Genomic DNA, 16,554 nt, shown 5'->3' on the forward strand with positions numbered 1-16,554 from the left:
AGAGGATTAGAGAGCCTTCCTGAGACATTTCCATGCAGTCATTTCTACGACGACATAAATATCACAGTCATGTCATCGTCACAGCTGCAGTTCTGAATGAGTCTCCATAGTCAACTTTATAGGCATTAAAAAAAAAATCTTTAGTTTTTCTCAAAATGGTATCATTTTAGCATCATAATTTGCAGAGGAAAACAATCCCTTTCTGAGTTAAAAGTTTGGGCTCTGAAGACTCATTTGTGAATGCCATTTAAAATTTATTTTTAATTAAGCGTATTTAATGTTGGTAAGAGGTGCCAGACACTCAGAGCTCTGGAGACTCCAGGCATCCATATATCTGCAGAACAAGTCTGGCTCAGACAGTAAAGGTACATTCTCCTTCCTGTTGTGTTCTTGTCTGTGTCTAGAGAGGAATTGCCCCAGTGAGAGGGGTCAGTCTTTGGGCCCCACTCATTACCAAGTACACAGGTAACCAGCACAGAGCCCACTGGTAACCGCAGTTTGAAAATCAGCTTAGCTCCTGCCAGTTCACTTTACCCAGTCTAGTAAATTGCCATCGAGTGTTAATGACTTTGGGCTCCTGTCAGCCTGGTTTAATTCAGGCATAGGAACCCAGTGCCCAAAGCATTTTCCATTCCCTTCATTGGCCATCCCAAGAGATTCCTCCCTTTCCCTATGAGGAAGTTGGATTTAATTGGTCTTTTCCTTGGTGTTTTGTTTGTTTTTAAATCAGCAGTATTTTGAAGTTAAAACTGGAAATAGGGTACTTCTACTTTTGGCGTTAATATTATATCAGAGGAGTAAGGGTGTTAATAGGAGAAAGTTGCTGAATGAAATTAGAGATCTTACATGGGACAATCTCTGTGGGGTGGTTTGTGTTGGGTCCTGGGCTATTAAAATCATGCTATACTCTGGCTCTGATAAATGTGCTGCTAGTGCTGAGCACATTTGTAATTGATTAACTTGGCTGCTTCACTGCTCAAGACTCTAACAGCTAGTTTTAAACAAATGAATAAACTTCTTGATCTGATAGTAAGTATCTCACTCCTACACAGAAGGGACTACAAATCATTTGAATGGGGCGTTAACTTTGCTTCTGGGACTTCCTTGGTGGCACAGTGGTTAAGAATCTGCCTGCCAGTGCAGGGAACATGGGTTCGAGCCCTGGTCCAGGAAGATCCCACATGCTGCGGAGCAACTAAGCCCGCGAGCCACAACTACTGAGCCCTCACACCACAACTACTAAAGCCCTTGCACTTAGAGCCCATGCTCTGAAACAGGAGAAGCCACCGCAACGAGAAGCCTGCGTACTGCAACAAAGAGTAGCCCCTGCTTGCCACAACTAGAGAAAGCCTGCACGCAGCAATGAAGACCCAATGCAGCAAGAAAGAAAGAGAGGGAGAGAAGGGGAGAGAGAGAGCGAGCGAGTGAGCTAAAACAGTAAAAACAACAACAACAACAACAACAACAACAATAAACTTTGCCTCTGGGTTTATGACTGCATTTAAGGGATGACTTGCATCTTGAAGGCTGAAAGAAATTTGGACCATTTAGGATGTTCCTTTGCTGTCTTTCTCATCTAACTCATAGGAATAGTAAGAGTGGAGAGCTGGTTCTCAAGGTTTGTGAATTCTGCTTTCATTTTAACGTTTCTAACCTAATATGATGTAGGAGAGGAAGCATAGCCAGGGTTGTCAGGCAGAAGACTGATCTGTTGGGTCTCATCTTCAGTTTGATAATTTACATTTATTTTATAATGTTATGTGGTTTATAAACCCTTGTGTTTTGTATCCCGACAAATTTATCTAAGTTTCATTGACCTGTCTAGAAGTTACCAGGGTTTTTATCTAGACCGAACAGTTAATTCAGCTGGTTAAAGATGCTGTTGCTGAAGCCAGGTGGCAAGCTGGGTTCCTCTATAAACCCATCGTCGTCATTCTGTTCCAAAGCTGTAAGTGCATGCCCAGCTGGAGCCAGTCATCTTGTATATCATTGTCACGAATGACAGAGTAAGGGTGTAAATGGTGTGGGGTACCCACCCAGTTATCACTTACCCAAGATCTTCCAAGCCCAGTCCCGTTCATTAGACTAACATTTGTGAGGAAACGCCAATTATTTACCAGGCCCTATAGAATCTGCATTTTATTTTTATGTTCCAGATCTAACTGAGATAAGTGAAGTGCTTTTAGGCTTATTAGATTTTTTTTTTTAGAGAGTTTAATTTAAATGGTAGTTTCTATAGGAGTTCTTTGTATTTAACCTTTTGCTTAAGGCAGAATAAGGTAGATACTTGAGGTTTAACATTTCTTTCTGTCAGTTTTTACCCTCCTGTGGTTTTGCTTAGGTTTTTCAGAGATGGGAAGGCAGAGCTTATTAGAAGCTTAGAGGAGAAGGAGATTTGTGGGGCTCTCTCCTTATTGTCCTGAGATGGTGTAGAATAAGTATGATCGTAATAGTTTGGAAGTTACTTGATCCAGAGGATAAAGCCTTGATTTGTGAAAGTGGTTTCAAGAGAATATGACTAACGTGGGTTTCTAAATGTACTATAACAACAAGGTAAAAGTCATCTCTCCTCCTGCTGGGAAGAAAATTCCTGGTAACAAAAGCTTTGGACTGTGTTTTCTTATCTTTCACAGGTGAGTGTGGTGCAAGATTCCGTCAACATTTCTGGCCAGAACACCATGAATATGGTGAAGGTTCCTGAGTGTCGATTGGCAGATGAGTTAGGAGGACTGTGGGAGAATTCCCGGTTCACAGACTGTTGTTTGTGTGTTGCTGGCCAGGAATTCCAGGCTCACAAAGCTATCTTAGCAGGTTGGTATTTATTCAGGGGGAGCTTTAGTTGTGGTTAAACAAGGAAAAACAGTAGGCTGCATAATCACCTTTTGAATAACTTCAACTGTTTGAACTAGTACAGAAAAACTGCAACTATATATATTTTTATATTGTGGTGACATTAGTTGTCAAAACCAAAAAGGCTACTCTCCATAAAATGCTACTTCTTTTTTTCTCTCTGTAGTGGACTTAGGCCACCATTTTCAAGGAATGGATGATGATATGTATTGGATGCCTTTGCACCTAGAGGTTGGATGTCAAAACACTGGTTAAGAGCAGGTATCAGCCCCTAGACAGAGACTTAGGATGTAATGGAGAGGATTCTGGGTTTGGGACTAAACCACCACATAGCCAAGTCCCCAGCCCTGAAAGCCTTAGTCTTCTCTTCCATACAGACATACTAGAAGAATGAGAATGTTGCCAGTGACGTGGAAGATCAGTTCCAGTAACAGGCCCTTGGGTCTTTAAGACCAGAAAGACTGACACACAGGAAGAACTTACAAGGCAGACTGACGGCCTTACCTCACAGGGAAGCATAGCTTTCAGCCACAAACTTATAGTCAGGCCAAAAGATGTAAGAGGAAATCACATGAACCTTCAGGCAACAAATGTCTTACCAAGACCCTCGGCCCTGTCATTTTAAAATGCAAACCTGGCAAAACCTCAGTCTGGCTCAATCTAAGCCTCTTTCTGTTCCCTCTCTCAACTAGGTGTTACTGAGGATCGCTAAAGGAAGTCATTAGCTCTTTTTTTTTTTTTTTAATGATTTTTGATTTTTTTTTTTTTTTACGATAAACTGCATATATTTAGAGTGTACAATTTGGTATCCCAATCTCCCAATTCATTCCCCCCCCCCCCCCAGCCCTCCCTGCTTTCCCCACTTGGTGTCCATATGTTTGTTCTCTACATCTGTGTCTCTATTTCTGCCTTGCAAACTGGTTGATTTGTACCATTTTTCTATAGTCCACATATATGTGTTAATATATAATACTTGTTTTTCTCTTTCTGACTCACTCCACTCTGTATGACAGTCTCGAGGTCCATCCATGTCTCTAAACATGTCCCAGTTACATTGCTTTTTACAGCTGAGTAATATTCCATTGTATGAATGTACCACATCTTCTTTATCCATTCATCTGTTGATGGACATTTAGGTTGCTAAGGAAGTCATTAACTCTTATGTTAGTGTCTCCACACTCAGCTATGCCCTCAGCACTGCTGAGACCTCTTTCTACAGATACATAGTCAGCACGGTTTCTTTTTCTCCACAATAGACACTTCAGACCTTTACCACTCTCCTTTAATCTCCACCTCCTAAAAGATGACCTTGCTACTTCTTTCAAGAGAAAATCCCTCGGCTCTTGCCTCTCACCATTCCTGCATTTTTCTCTGAGTTCTCAGTGGCGGAGGTGTTCTTCATGTCCAAGGCAGCCTACTTTCTACAGCTATTCTGTTTCATATCTTGTGCCGCCAGTTATACCTTTCTTATCTGGTGTCTTTGCCATCTCTTTTTCCTATTTCCTGTTTACACTCAGCCTGTAAACATGCTCAAGCTTCTCCCTCTAGTTATTCTCTCTTTATTTTCCAGAGCTAAGTTTCTTGAGTTAGCATATCCATTCTCTCTGTTCTTTACTCCCAGTTATCCTCGGTTTGTCTCCATGCCACAAAAGCAGTTGTCCAGAGTTATGTGACCTGCTAGTTCGTAAACTTGAGGGCCTGTTTAGTTTACATATATTTGACTCCTTGTGTTTCTCTGGCTGGCTTTCTGGCTGCTTGTAACGTGTGGCCTCCCTCCTCTTCACCCATCCCTTTAAACGTTGTTTCCTAAGGGTCTGCCTTAGTTCTCTTTTCACTTTACCTTGTCTCCCTAGACGATTTTATTTATTCTCCTGACATCAGTTTCTGTCTATCCGCTGGTCCCTCTAGGTATATTGCTCCTTTGGACCCTTCCCTCTTTATTAAAAGTACCAGCCCTTTAGTCTTCAGCTTCTGTAGTATATTTATATAGTACCTTATAGTCTGTAAACTTTCAGAGATAAGAACAATGAGAATTGATATTCTCTTTGGAATAGATTAAAAGGGTTACGTGATTTGCCCAAGATTATATGGTTAAAAAATGGCAACTCTAAAATTAGTTGTTTCTGACATAAATTAGGTCAAAGTTCCAGGTACCTGTTAGCTGAAACTCCTGCTATATATTCCATCTGTTCCTCCTCTCTCAGGTAGAGATTGGTAGTCTCAGCTTTCACCAAAACCCGTGATTTATTGGACAACCTGATAAAATTTGAGTTCTTAGCCATTTTATTAGTTTCATGTTTGAAATTAAGTTTACTTATTTTTCATGGCGTTCATTAGACTACAATGGGCATGGCTTAGAACACTGTTTCTGAACCTTTTTTCGTTATTCTTATCCCTAAGGAAAAAAATTAAGAGACATTGAATACTAAGGAATAAGATTTTGTCTGGTTGGGTTAAGATCTGAAGGGCCACAAATGATTGTGATACCTAAGATTGTTTTCACCTCTTTGGGGTGTTATCTTCTCTGTTGATAATGCATGGCTTGGAGGAGCAGACAGCCTGCCATAAACAAGCCTGCACTTCATCTAGCTAATGGATGCCATTGAGCTCTGTTCTTGACCTCCTTCCTGTATGGTCTCTGGAAGTGGAGAAAGTAGGTATCATTGTTCCGGGAAAAATGCAGGCATTAGGACACCCCGCTTAGACCATGAAGGACCTTCCATTTGAACCCCTAGATCTACCCAGAGGACATCATTGTCACCTAACATAGGTAATTTGAGTAATCTCCTTGAAATATGAATGGTTGGAATGGAGCTAATAAATTATTTTGAAAGAAGTGATTTATTTTTTCTCCTGTGTATTATACAATAATTGTTCACTTATTGGTATGATATAAAAAGAAAGGAATTTTAAAGTTCTTGCATAATTTGATATAAAAGACCATTTTTGTAGCAGTGGGACAGGAAAGAAAATGATCTCTTCTTCTAGAGTTCCCTGGTGGTCCAGCGGTTAGGACTCGACACTTTTACTGCCATGGCCTGGGTTCATTCCCTGCTCGGGGAACTAAGATCCTGCAAGCCATGTAGTGTGGCCAAGAAAAAAAAAAGAAAATGATCTCTTCTTCATAACAGAAGAACCAAGAGAGTTTGGTGTGATAACCATATCTGTCTCTGTTTTCCTTTCACTCTGTAGCTCGTTCTCCAGTTTTTAGTGCCATGTTTGAACATGAAATGGAGGAAAGCAAAAAGGTATGTAACAGGATAGAGGTATGTCTTTTTCGCTAGGTCGCTAGAATCAGATCATTTCCCAGTTTGGCAGCAGATTTATTTTCCTGTTTTTTTTTTTTTTTTCTTATTATGTTATTTAAAAGCAGTACAGTTCCGTGAACAATTTCTGAGAGCAGAGAGAGGTGGTCTGGAAGCATTCTAGGTGAAGCAGACTCACTATTCCAGGCAGATCATCCACATCATCTTGGGTGAGGGTATCAGACATGTGTTTCTACTGATGAAAAGAAAGGTGAAAAATCAAAGATATAGTTGTCTTGCTGTTGTATTTGAGAAAACAAAGGTGGTACATATGATGGGAGAAAAGGCTGTTACAATCAAATAGGGCAAAGAGGAATTTTCCATTCATGTTAGATTTAAAATGATATGAGCGCATCTCTTCATCAGAGCTTAAAATCATGAAAATTGTTTAGGGATTTTGTTCTGTTGAAATGTTTCTCATTGTTAGTTTTTTTGTTTTGTTTTGTTTTTTGTTTTTGTTTTTTGCATAGAATCGGGTTGAAATCAATGATGTGGAGCCTGAAGTTTTTAAGGAAATGATGTGCTTCATTTACACGGGGAAGGCTCCGAACCTCGACAAAATGGCTGATGATTTGCTGGCAGCTGCTGACAAGGTGAGATAAGAACAGAAAAATAATAACAAGACTTGGAGTTTTGATGACCTCTTGAGTTGCATGACTGGCTTTTATGTTACTTTGTGAGCAGGATGAGCATATATCTTAGTTTGGCCAAAACAATCCTAGTTTACATTTGTGTTCCAACACAGTTATTGATAGCACCCTTTTTATTTTCAGAAGTGTGCTACTTTGAATGGTAAATTATATGCTCACCCTAACTATGGAAAAGAAGGATAAGTTTGATATTTACTTCTCTTCTCCTGCCAATCTCAAATTTAGCCACAGTGATTTTAAAGATTCAGACAGTACTAACATTTAGATTTATAAATTATAATTTGGGTTTGTAATTTACAAAAAATATCCTTGAGTTCATTAACTTTTACTTAAACTTTGTCAGTAAGAGAATAACTTTTGCTTAGTGCCCTGCTTATTAGCATTTTCAACTTCTACCTAAGAAGTTATTGAAATATACCATATTCAGGATTTTAAAATGAGAAGTAGCTCTTTGGGAAAAAAGAGATACTACCGCAATAAGTGTATACTTTGATTGTAAGACACATTTTAATTTGAGAACTGTTAAAAGTGTGAAAACAAAAATGTAGGTCTTAGCCTTAAGGAAATATGGTGATTACCTAGAACAGCAGGCTCGTGATTGAGGTTGAGGGGAAAAGGTTAGTAAAACACCACGTCAAATTGGGTTTTTTGTGTTGCTCTTTTACAGCAGGATTTCTCAGAACCTTTAGTATGTTAGTGTGCACTGTGAGTTTTCTGTAAGAGAATATGATAGACAGATTTCTCCAATTTAGTTACCTTTTGGAGTCACTTTTCTCAGGGATCACCTCTGGGGATTAGTGTTCCCCAAAACACACTTTGGGAAACTGATCTTCATTGTGTAGATACACCAGAGAGAGCAGTGACCTGTTTCTCCAAGGCCCTGTGCTCTGAGGAAACACACTGGGGGCGGGGGGTGGGGGGCGGGCGGTGTGTGTGAAAGGATTGCTATTTATCCTGTGGAAGCTTTTCTTATATTGGGGGGGCAGTTGAGGCAAGGGTGTTAAAGGGCTTAAACCCAGCCAGCAGCAGACCCCATGAGAAAGATGTTTCTCTGCTGGAGGTGCCTCCTTTTCCTGCCGTGATACTGCAGCACCCGCTTGAGGGTCACAGCTGACTCTGACCTAAGGGCACTGGAGCCTTCCCAGGATTCAGTCACTGGAGTAGACTCCTTCCTCCTCCCTTTGCACCTCTGAGGAAGGTGTCTGTGTTTACAGTGGAGGTTTTATCTTTACTGATCATCTTTTTGAAATGTTTGTAGAGGATGAGGCATATAAACCCAATCAGTGCTACCAGTGGAAAGGACTGAATCATAGCTATATCCTTCTTACCACCTTTCAAGACTTTATTAAGTACAATTAAGCAATGCAAACATCCTATACCCTTCCAGGCTGGCTCATTTCTGACCAGAGGAAACTTGCTTTCAGTGGAAACGGAAAGAAAGTATTTGCTGTGAGCTCTGGGGAAGTAGAATATACAGCCCAAATGGCTGCTTTTTATAAATATGAGTTTATAATGATGACTCTGCCTCATCTGTCCTCTGATTTTTTGTTTGTTGTTGTTGTCCCGCGCAGCTTGTGGGATTTTAGTTCCCCAACTGGGGATCAAACCCAGGCCCTTGGCAGTGAGAGTGCGGAGTCCTAACCACTGGTCCACCAGGGAATTCCCTGCCCTCTGATTTGAAAATTGAAATGAAGCAGTCACTTGTGCTCATACACACCACGCATTTATCCCCCTCATTGTCTAGCTCCCATAAGGTTGAGTAGTATCCCAGGGTGCAGTTTTTAGACAGAAATACTAAGACTCAGAGTTGTACATTCTCAGAGCCAGGGTTAGACATCTGTGTCCCTGGGTTTTCTTTCCTGCTCCTCAACCAGAGAGCCTACTGGGAACCTACTGTAAGTACAGAGAGCATGGGGTCAGCCTGAACTGACATTCCCAGGGTGGTGTTTTTCAGTGCAATGTGTTAGATAAAGCAGTTGAATCACAGCCGTGCTTTAAACGTATGTATGAATGAGAAGTAACTGAAGGGTGCGTTTTTCAGATTCCATTCAGAATTTCCCATTAGACAGTGCTTGCTCTAAGCTTATTTGAAAACATTTTTACCTTTATACTTCCTTGTGAGCTTCAGGAAAACAGAATAAGAAAATTTTCGTGGAAGGATCTAAACATCTAGAATTTATCCAGGAGGCTAAAACAGCTTCTTCTGAGCTTTTCCAGTCTCCTGGGGACATGTGTAATTAGACCAAAAACAAAACAAAACACGTTGCCCAGGCCTGGGGGACACAATTTCAATCTCTCTGGTAAGTACTGCCATTAGGCAGGTTTTTCAGAAGCATAATTAAGAAAAAGAAACTTCGTCCCCAAGGGACAAAAATGGCTACTTTTGTCTAATTATGCAGTAGGGATCAGAGCTATTCACAGTAAAAGTCCTTTTAAAAGAATGTATTGAGAAAGGATCAGATGAATATTCCATGCAGCGCTGTATGAAGACTGAACATTTACTCAACCTTTTCCAGTCTTTTAAAACAAAAATGGCAACCTAATTTCTTTCTTGTCTAGCGTCATTCCTGTTTCCCATGGAAACTGTTTTCCAGTTACTCAAATGTAAGAAATTAAAGCTGCACCAAAAGCAATAAAACTCTTTTTGCTGCAGGAGATCACTGTGCCAGCAGATATGCCTCCTCACCCAGAATTCATAACAATAAAATTGTCCTGGTTTGATTGTTATAATTCAGCCTGGAGGAGCATTGTGTCATTGAATTCTGAGGCCCTTAAGATGGGACCTATACAGAGACTGTGGATACCCTCAGAGCAAACCATCCTCCTGTGAACTGACTAGTGACATTTTACTTTGTGCCTTCTCTTATCCCTTCTTCCCCCTTTTCCCTGAAGTTTCTTAGTAAGTTCATAATATATTTGAGAGCAAGTAGTACAGTGCATCAAAACAAATCGTATAGATCAGATGTGCCCAATATTAACCTAGACCTTCATTTCCAAAATATTTATTTATACCCTTTACTTGGAAAAAAGGAAGTTTTTAGATTGCAACTGGATCCAGAGTCTCTGTTGCTTTATTCTTGTACCCTGAGAATCTTAACCTCAACCCCAATAAAATAGGACTCCATTTATCCTCTTCTGTTGAAAAGGAGGCCTTTGGTTGACCCTCATTCAGAAACAACTAGTGGCAGAGGTGCTGGTGAAAGTCACCACAGGGCTGCTTTTCACAGCCCGATGGGCCAGTTGGAATATCCTGCTGGGCTGGTGACAATGCTTAAGTAGAAAGGACTGTGCCGCACCCTAGTCAGGCTCTAAATAAAACGATTGCAGAAATTTAAAATGTAATGTCCCTGTTGACTTGAAGCAGAGAGATGCCTCATTGTAAGGGCAGGTGATGATGACACTTTAATTGTAGTCAGGGTAGGGGAAAATTTGAAGATGTTCGTCTATTCCATAATCTCCATTTTTCTAATAGACTTTAGAACTTGAATGGCAGCCTTGCAAGCTATTTTGGCTGTCTTCATTTTGGCCTTCGGAGTATGGTTATGTTATATAATTGCAGTAGCAGCCTTTTCATGGTCTGTCCAGTTTTGTTCAGGTATCCAGTTATATGGTGGTACAGCTGAAGAAAACAACTTAGTAGCAGTCAGCCCAGAGCCCTTCCTGCTCTGACAACAGCCACGCTTGTGTTTTACAGTATGCCTTGGAGCGTTTAAAGGTCATGTGTGAGGATGCCCTCTGCAGTAACCTTTCCGTGGAGAACGCCGCAGAAATTCTCATCCTGGCTGACCTCCACAGCGCAGATCAGTTGAAAACTCAGGCAGTGGATTTCATCAACTAGTGAGTTGGCATCTTCAAAGTGCTTTCAGGATAGTTGGGTTTAGCTAGCAAATGAGAAAGACTTTGAATTGGTGAGTGAAACAAGCAAGTAGCTTCATTAAGCTTTTACTAGTAAGTAGAGAGTGTCCATCTTTTCCTTCAGCTTGACAGTGTGAAAAATGGTTTTGCTTTCATCAGTCTAATCTGATTGGTGAGTGAAGTGTTTTGCTGCCTTGTAGGGTTGGAATTGATGAAAATGACAACTTGCTGGTCTGAAAAACCTGTGTCCCATAAAGCGATGGCATCTTTACTTCACAGTCACCAGCTTAAAAAAAGACATGCAGATCTCTGGGAGAATGGAAGTGGATTTTTATGAGTTAGTAAGAGTGTCCAATGGTTGACTGCAGAGTGGGGAAGAGAGAAGGCATAATCAGGAGATGTGGTCGTTAAATACTGTTTTGAGAAAGAGGCGTCCATTCCAGTAGATCTGTTCCTTCATCCTAAATGACCATATTACTTTCTGAAATAATTCTCAGTGGGACATGTTCTACTCCTTTGCCCGACGGGGAGCAAGCGTTGGGGAAAACCGCAGGAAGAGAAGCAGGCCTTGTAAAGCCCTCACAACTGCAATTCTGGAGTAAGACAGGTCTAAGAGGTTGTGGGGTAGATGAGTAAATGTTAGTTAACACAGAAAATGCCCTGAAACAGGAAATGATGTCCTCTAGGTCTGTAAGATTGTTTTGAAGCAAAATGTTCTTTGTCCTGAGTGCTTACTCTGTGCTGGACACTTGCTTGGTGTTTTTTAGATGTTAACCATTCAGTGAAGTGTGGGTGTGATCCCCTCTTTTTCATAATCAGATAGGCCTCAGGCTATGATCTGTTTTGTGGTTACAGGACTAGTAAATGGCAGAGCCAGGAGGAAGCTCAGAGCTTTCTGACCCAGAGAACTCTTGCTCTTTCTCTTTATCAGCATCACCAATGAATATAAAGAGCATTGATGGTGTAGAGAAGAGCCTGAGGAACATTTCATCTTTTGTAATTGAGAGTATAGTGGCTCAGAGCCCTGGTTTTCAGAGTTACAACAGCTGTAACCTGGTCGCCTGTCTGCACATTGTCCAACAAGCAAATTCTCATGCACGTTAGGGGTTCTGTCTGAGTGTGTCTTGCACTGACACCCATTACAGCAAACCTTGGGAAATCGGGCTATCTAGGTGGCTGTGTAATTCATCTTTCACTCATCCCTTTGGTAACCCATCTCTCACATTTCTCCTAGTCATGCATCGGATGTCTTGGAGACCTCTGGGTGGAAGTCAATGGTGGTGTCACATCCCCACTTGGTGGCTGAGGCATACCGCTCTCTGGCTTCAGCACAGTGTCCGTTTCTGGGACCCCCACGCAAGCGTCTGAAGCAGTCCTAAGATCCTGCCTGTTGTAAGACTCCATTTATTTTCCAGAAGCAGCAGCCACAGTTGCTGCCACTGACCACCAGGTAGACAGCGCAATCTGTGGAGCTTTTACTCTGTTGTGGGGGGAAAGACTGCATCATGGCCCCGGACTTTTAAAACAGCACTAAATAAACTTGGGGGAAATGGGGGTGGGGGGAGGGAAGGGCCCGGGACTCCGGGCTGTTCAACCTAATGAAAACCCTGTTGCTGCGTCACTGTGTTCCCTTTGGACTGGCCGAGTTTGATACTGTGGGGATTCAGTTTAGGCGCTGGCCCCGAGGACATCCCAGCGGTGGTACTTTGGAGAAACCTGTCTGCATCTGACTGAGCAGAGCACACCGTCAGGGGCCTGGAGCAAAGAGAAAGTTTAAAAAGGACATTTAGTTTTAAGAGAAGGGAAAAGGAAAGAAGAAAGGATTTTTGCAGAAATTCTCAAAAATCAGTTTGTGGATTCCAGTAGTATTTATGTTGAGAGAAATTTTAGTCCATCCAGCTGTGCTAAAACTTGGATATTTGTGAAAACTCACCATCACCATGCAAGTATCAGAAGAGCTCTCTTGTTGTTAGCACTTATTGTTTGCAAGAACAGAATATGTCCCATTATCCTTTTATGAAAGATGGCAAGTGGCGGTGAAAGGGGAAGGAGGTTATTTGATCTAGAAGATGAGTATTCTGATGTGGTAGCTTTTGGGAAAAAAAGTCTTTATTGGTGTTGAAAACTGGAAGAAAATAATTCATCCAGAATTCATACTGTCTTGACAAGAACTATGGTTCTCTGTTTTTAGATATTGTGGAAAATGTTTTTTGGCATTTTTCTCTGATTTTATTTCTTCTCCCCTGCTCCTTTTTCTAAAAAAAACAAACGCACACAAAACAAAAACAGAGCGAAGAGAAGAGAAAAGGAAATTTTATTATTAATGCTGTGTAGAAACTCCCAGCCCAGATTGCTCAGCTGTTCCTACCTGACTTGCCACCTACATAGGAGCCAGTCCTGTTCCTTCCAATTCACCCCTCTTCCTACAGGGGAGAACTTCCAAATGTTAATTTTTTTTCTTTTGGAAAATACAAATAATTACTATTTTGTACTGTGTGGTATCTCTGGTCTTTTGTTTCACTCACCTGGCTTGTCTTTTGGGTCTGATTTCCATAAGGGATTTTGAAGGTCTAGTTTGATCCTTTAGCTTGCAGAGATTACGCTCAGAATGTCTAGGCAGTAGGGATTTATTGCCTCTCCCTAATCCGAAGTTTCCTTTGTGAGCTACCAGCGTCTGCTAGTCCCTTGTCCTTGAGTATCTCACAGTCCACAGCCTAATGAGGGATCAGGCTCCTACTGCCAAGGCGAGTAATGGAAGTGGGCTTTCCTGCACCCTACATGTTTTAAGACCTAATTCCCAGTCTCCCTCCTCCTTAACTAGATACAGAAATACCAAGGGGACATGAATGTGGAGATTTAATAAAGGGAAATTCTTATCTCTGACTGGTTCTGTCACTGACTGGATGTGTTTTCAGAAAAGTTAATGTCCAGATTCCCAGTGAGCTCACAAGAAGGCTCTGGGGCTCCTCCGCTGCCTTTCCTGTAGCAGCGTTGGACAGGACAGCGGGATACGCTGGAGAATCGTCGGCCATTGGGCCAAGGTGTATGTTATTTGACCTTAGGTGGAGACTCAAAGCATTTCACCTTCCATTTCCCTTCAGTGACTTTAGTCTTTGCAAATTTTCCAATTTTCGTTTAGCTTGTTCCTCCTGGAATGGAGTATATATGACCTTCTATCACTATAAGCAAAGGCAGGATTTGCTCATTAGAAGCCACTCCTTTGCACTTCTCAGTTTCCTCCTAAAGTGTCACATATGTGAGCAGGTGCCCAGTTCTCCTTGTCCTGGCTGCTGTCCTGTGCCTCCTGAGTCCTCACTCTCCGAAGCAGCACATGGATCTGGGGGCTGGGGTGTAACCAGGGTCTCCTCTACCCACATCGTCTCTCAGGTAACTGCACTGGCTCAGCACTGCTCAGGTTTCAGCAAACCTTCCTATACAGTATCTCATTTGAGCTTCCCAACAACTCAGTGGGTTTGGTAGGACAGGTGAGAGAGAGATAGCATCTTTGTGTTTTATAGATGAGAAAAATTAAAACCCCAAGGGTCATGCCTAAGATCACACAACTTGCGCGGAAGTTCTTCTAATGTGATACCCTGAAAAGATTATGTGAGCAGCTGGAGGAAGTTCCATTTCTGAAATGTTTAGGTACGAAATCCGAGGTAAATCTGGGAATAGCACAAGCAAGAGCGCTGGAAAGGTGCCAGAGTGGGCCTGGTCGTCAGAGGATCCGGGAGGACAAACCAGGCTTCAGGTTTGCTTTTCCTCATTCACAGAAAGCTGTGTGTTGGGGGCTGGTAGGTTCCTGAGGTATGTCCTCAGGAGGGTAGCAATTCAGGCACCAGGCTTCTGGGAAGATGAAGGTCTCTTCTGGGATTTCCCAATATTTATGGGATTTCAACTGTGGGCTCTACTATGGGTACAAAGTAGTTAGGATTTCAGGTACAGGTGAAACTGTTCAGTGCTTCTCCTGTCATTATTATATTCTTTCTGGACATGTTTGTTTTTGTTTAAATGATACAGTTGAAGCCATCTGGCTCTGACAACATCAGAGCCCCAGCATACTGTTCATAAACCTCCCACTGCCACCACCCCCTCCCTTAGCTCCCCCACATCTGAAATTTAATTCAAGTTAACTCCACAATCTGGGGCAAGTGCTGTCACTGCAGAGATGTCCGTGCCAGTGGAACAGTTGGAGATTTCAATTCCACAAGGATATGGCTTATTTATGAAAACAATATTTCAGGCAAGGAGTTTCACAGAACCTTTGGAGTTGCAGTTCCAGGTCCAAGTAGTGGGCATCATTCCCCAACTCCCCTCCTTCCTTATTGTCAGCCCCCTCTATCTGGCCATTCATGGAAAGATTTTCTTGTTCCTTATGTAGAGGTTAAACCCATGCTGCTATTAGGTATCTCAAATACCTAAGAGATGCCTCTCTTTTCCTTATCACTGTAAGTCTGCTGGCCTTTTAGGTCTTTAAGAGCTTCCTCTTTCTTTTTTCTTTTTTTTCTTTTTCTTTTTTTAAATTCCAGCCAGGGACATTAAGATTCTTTCTGAGGCCAAAAGATCTCTGGCTTGACCACCACTCTGCACATTCATTTATAATTCTGGCTTAAACCTGTTGTCAATTCTCCATATTGTGTGAGCCTGTGCAGATGAAAGGAAACAGCTTGTATGTTTATGAGCAAAATAACAAACGGGGGGAAGTTGAGCTGCACTTTGAAACTGACTGTTGCTTTGTCCTGGCTCTTCAACCCCTATAAAAGAACAGCAGCTAAACCCCCCCAACATGACTGTATTGGATCCTTTGGTTTATCTTTGTCAAAGACATATTCTTGGCTGGAGCCCAACCTTATTTTCCGCAACTAATTATCTTTTTAATCAGCCTGGGCCTGTGTGTTTCCTTTATCTCATGACTTTTCCCTGAACTCTGCCCTGCATCATTTAGATTCATTTCTAATGGCTTGCTGACTAATCCAGCATTCAGGTGAGTATTGTGGGACTGCTCTTTATGTATGTGATGCACAAGGTAGATGTGTTTTCCCCCTTTTAATTTCAGAAGTGACTGCACCACGCTGGGGCCTTTGACCCACTAGGTGGACACCTTCTGGAGACAGTGAGCAAGGAAGCAAGTGTAGGATGATCAGTATTTGGGATAATGAGCTGGAAGAATCAGAAGCTTTGACCTCCAGATGAGAGTGGAAACTTGAACATTGTGGACTGATGGGATCTTTATGCAGCTGAGCCATTAGCAAGACGATCACTCCCTCTGTAAATCCTGTAACGCTGGAGTGGAAAGTGGCATCTGGAATACTGTTTGGTTCTGATTCCTACAGCTCTAGGCAAAAAAGAATTTTAGACTTGAGGGAATTCAGTACAAGCAACAGAAATGACTAAAGAGTTGAAGGGGATCAACTCTAGGGGAAAAACATTATGAAGATAAAATATGCATTACTCAAGTATGGGAATGTCGCAGCAGGACCTGTAGCTTACAGATCTCACAGGAGTTCTGAACGCTTGCCGGCTTGTCTTGTGCAGCTCCCGTTCATCCCAAGGTGATAACGTAACATCCTCAAGGTCACGCAACCTGGCTCAGAGCCAAGAAGCAACAGCAGGCAAATGAATAGCTTTGGGCCTTAGGCCCACGGACCAGAAAGAAAGTGAAAATCTAAGAATTTGCTTAAGTGGACACACCTGCTTGTAATGTTGAGTTGAAATGGGGTGAGCGTTAGCCTGCTGAAGACCCTAGAAGGTGAGCTCTTGACAAACCACAGGGTAAAAAGGGGCTCCCACATAATTCATCTTTTCATGTCTGAGAGAACACATCCAGAGAAGTGAGATGACTGCTCAAGGTCACAGAGATGAAAACTCAGGCCACTGACTGAGCAGGCGATGCC

General features: G+C 42.0%; 1 protein-coding gene across 2 annotated transcripts in view; it reads left to right on the plus strand.

The window, feature by feature from the left end:
- SPOP (speckle type BTB/POZ protein) overlaps window positions 1–13,151 on the plus strand; it is a 66,656-nt gene extending 53,505 nt beyond the window's left edge. For both annotated transcript variants that reach the window (XM_057716137.1, XM_057716139.1), the window contains 5 exons: window positions 2,634–2,811; window positions 6,043–6,098; window positions 6,626–6,748; window positions 10,500–10,642; window positions 11,895–13,151. In XM_057716137.1, the coding sequence (XP_057572120.1) occupies window positions 2,634–2,811; window positions 6,043–6,098; window positions 6,626–6,748; window positions 10,500–10,642; window positions 11,895–12,039 (645 nt within the window). In that variant the 3' untranslated portion in view covers window positions 12,040–13,151. The remainder of the gene's footprint in view (window positions 1–2,633; window positions 2,812–6,042; window positions 6,099–6,625; window positions 6,749–10,499; window positions 10,643–11,894) is intronic.
- Window positions 13,152–16,554: the final 3,403 nt, after the last annotated feature.

This window comes from Hippopotamus amphibius, chromosome 17 (assembly GCF_030028045.1).
Source record: "Hippopotamus amphibius kiboko isolate mHipAmp2 chromosome 17, mHipAmp2.hap2, whole genome shotgun sequence".
Classification (NCBI taxonomy): Eukaryota; Metazoa; Chordata; class Mammalia; order Artiodactyla; family Hippopotamidae; genus Hippopotamus; species Hippopotamus amphibius.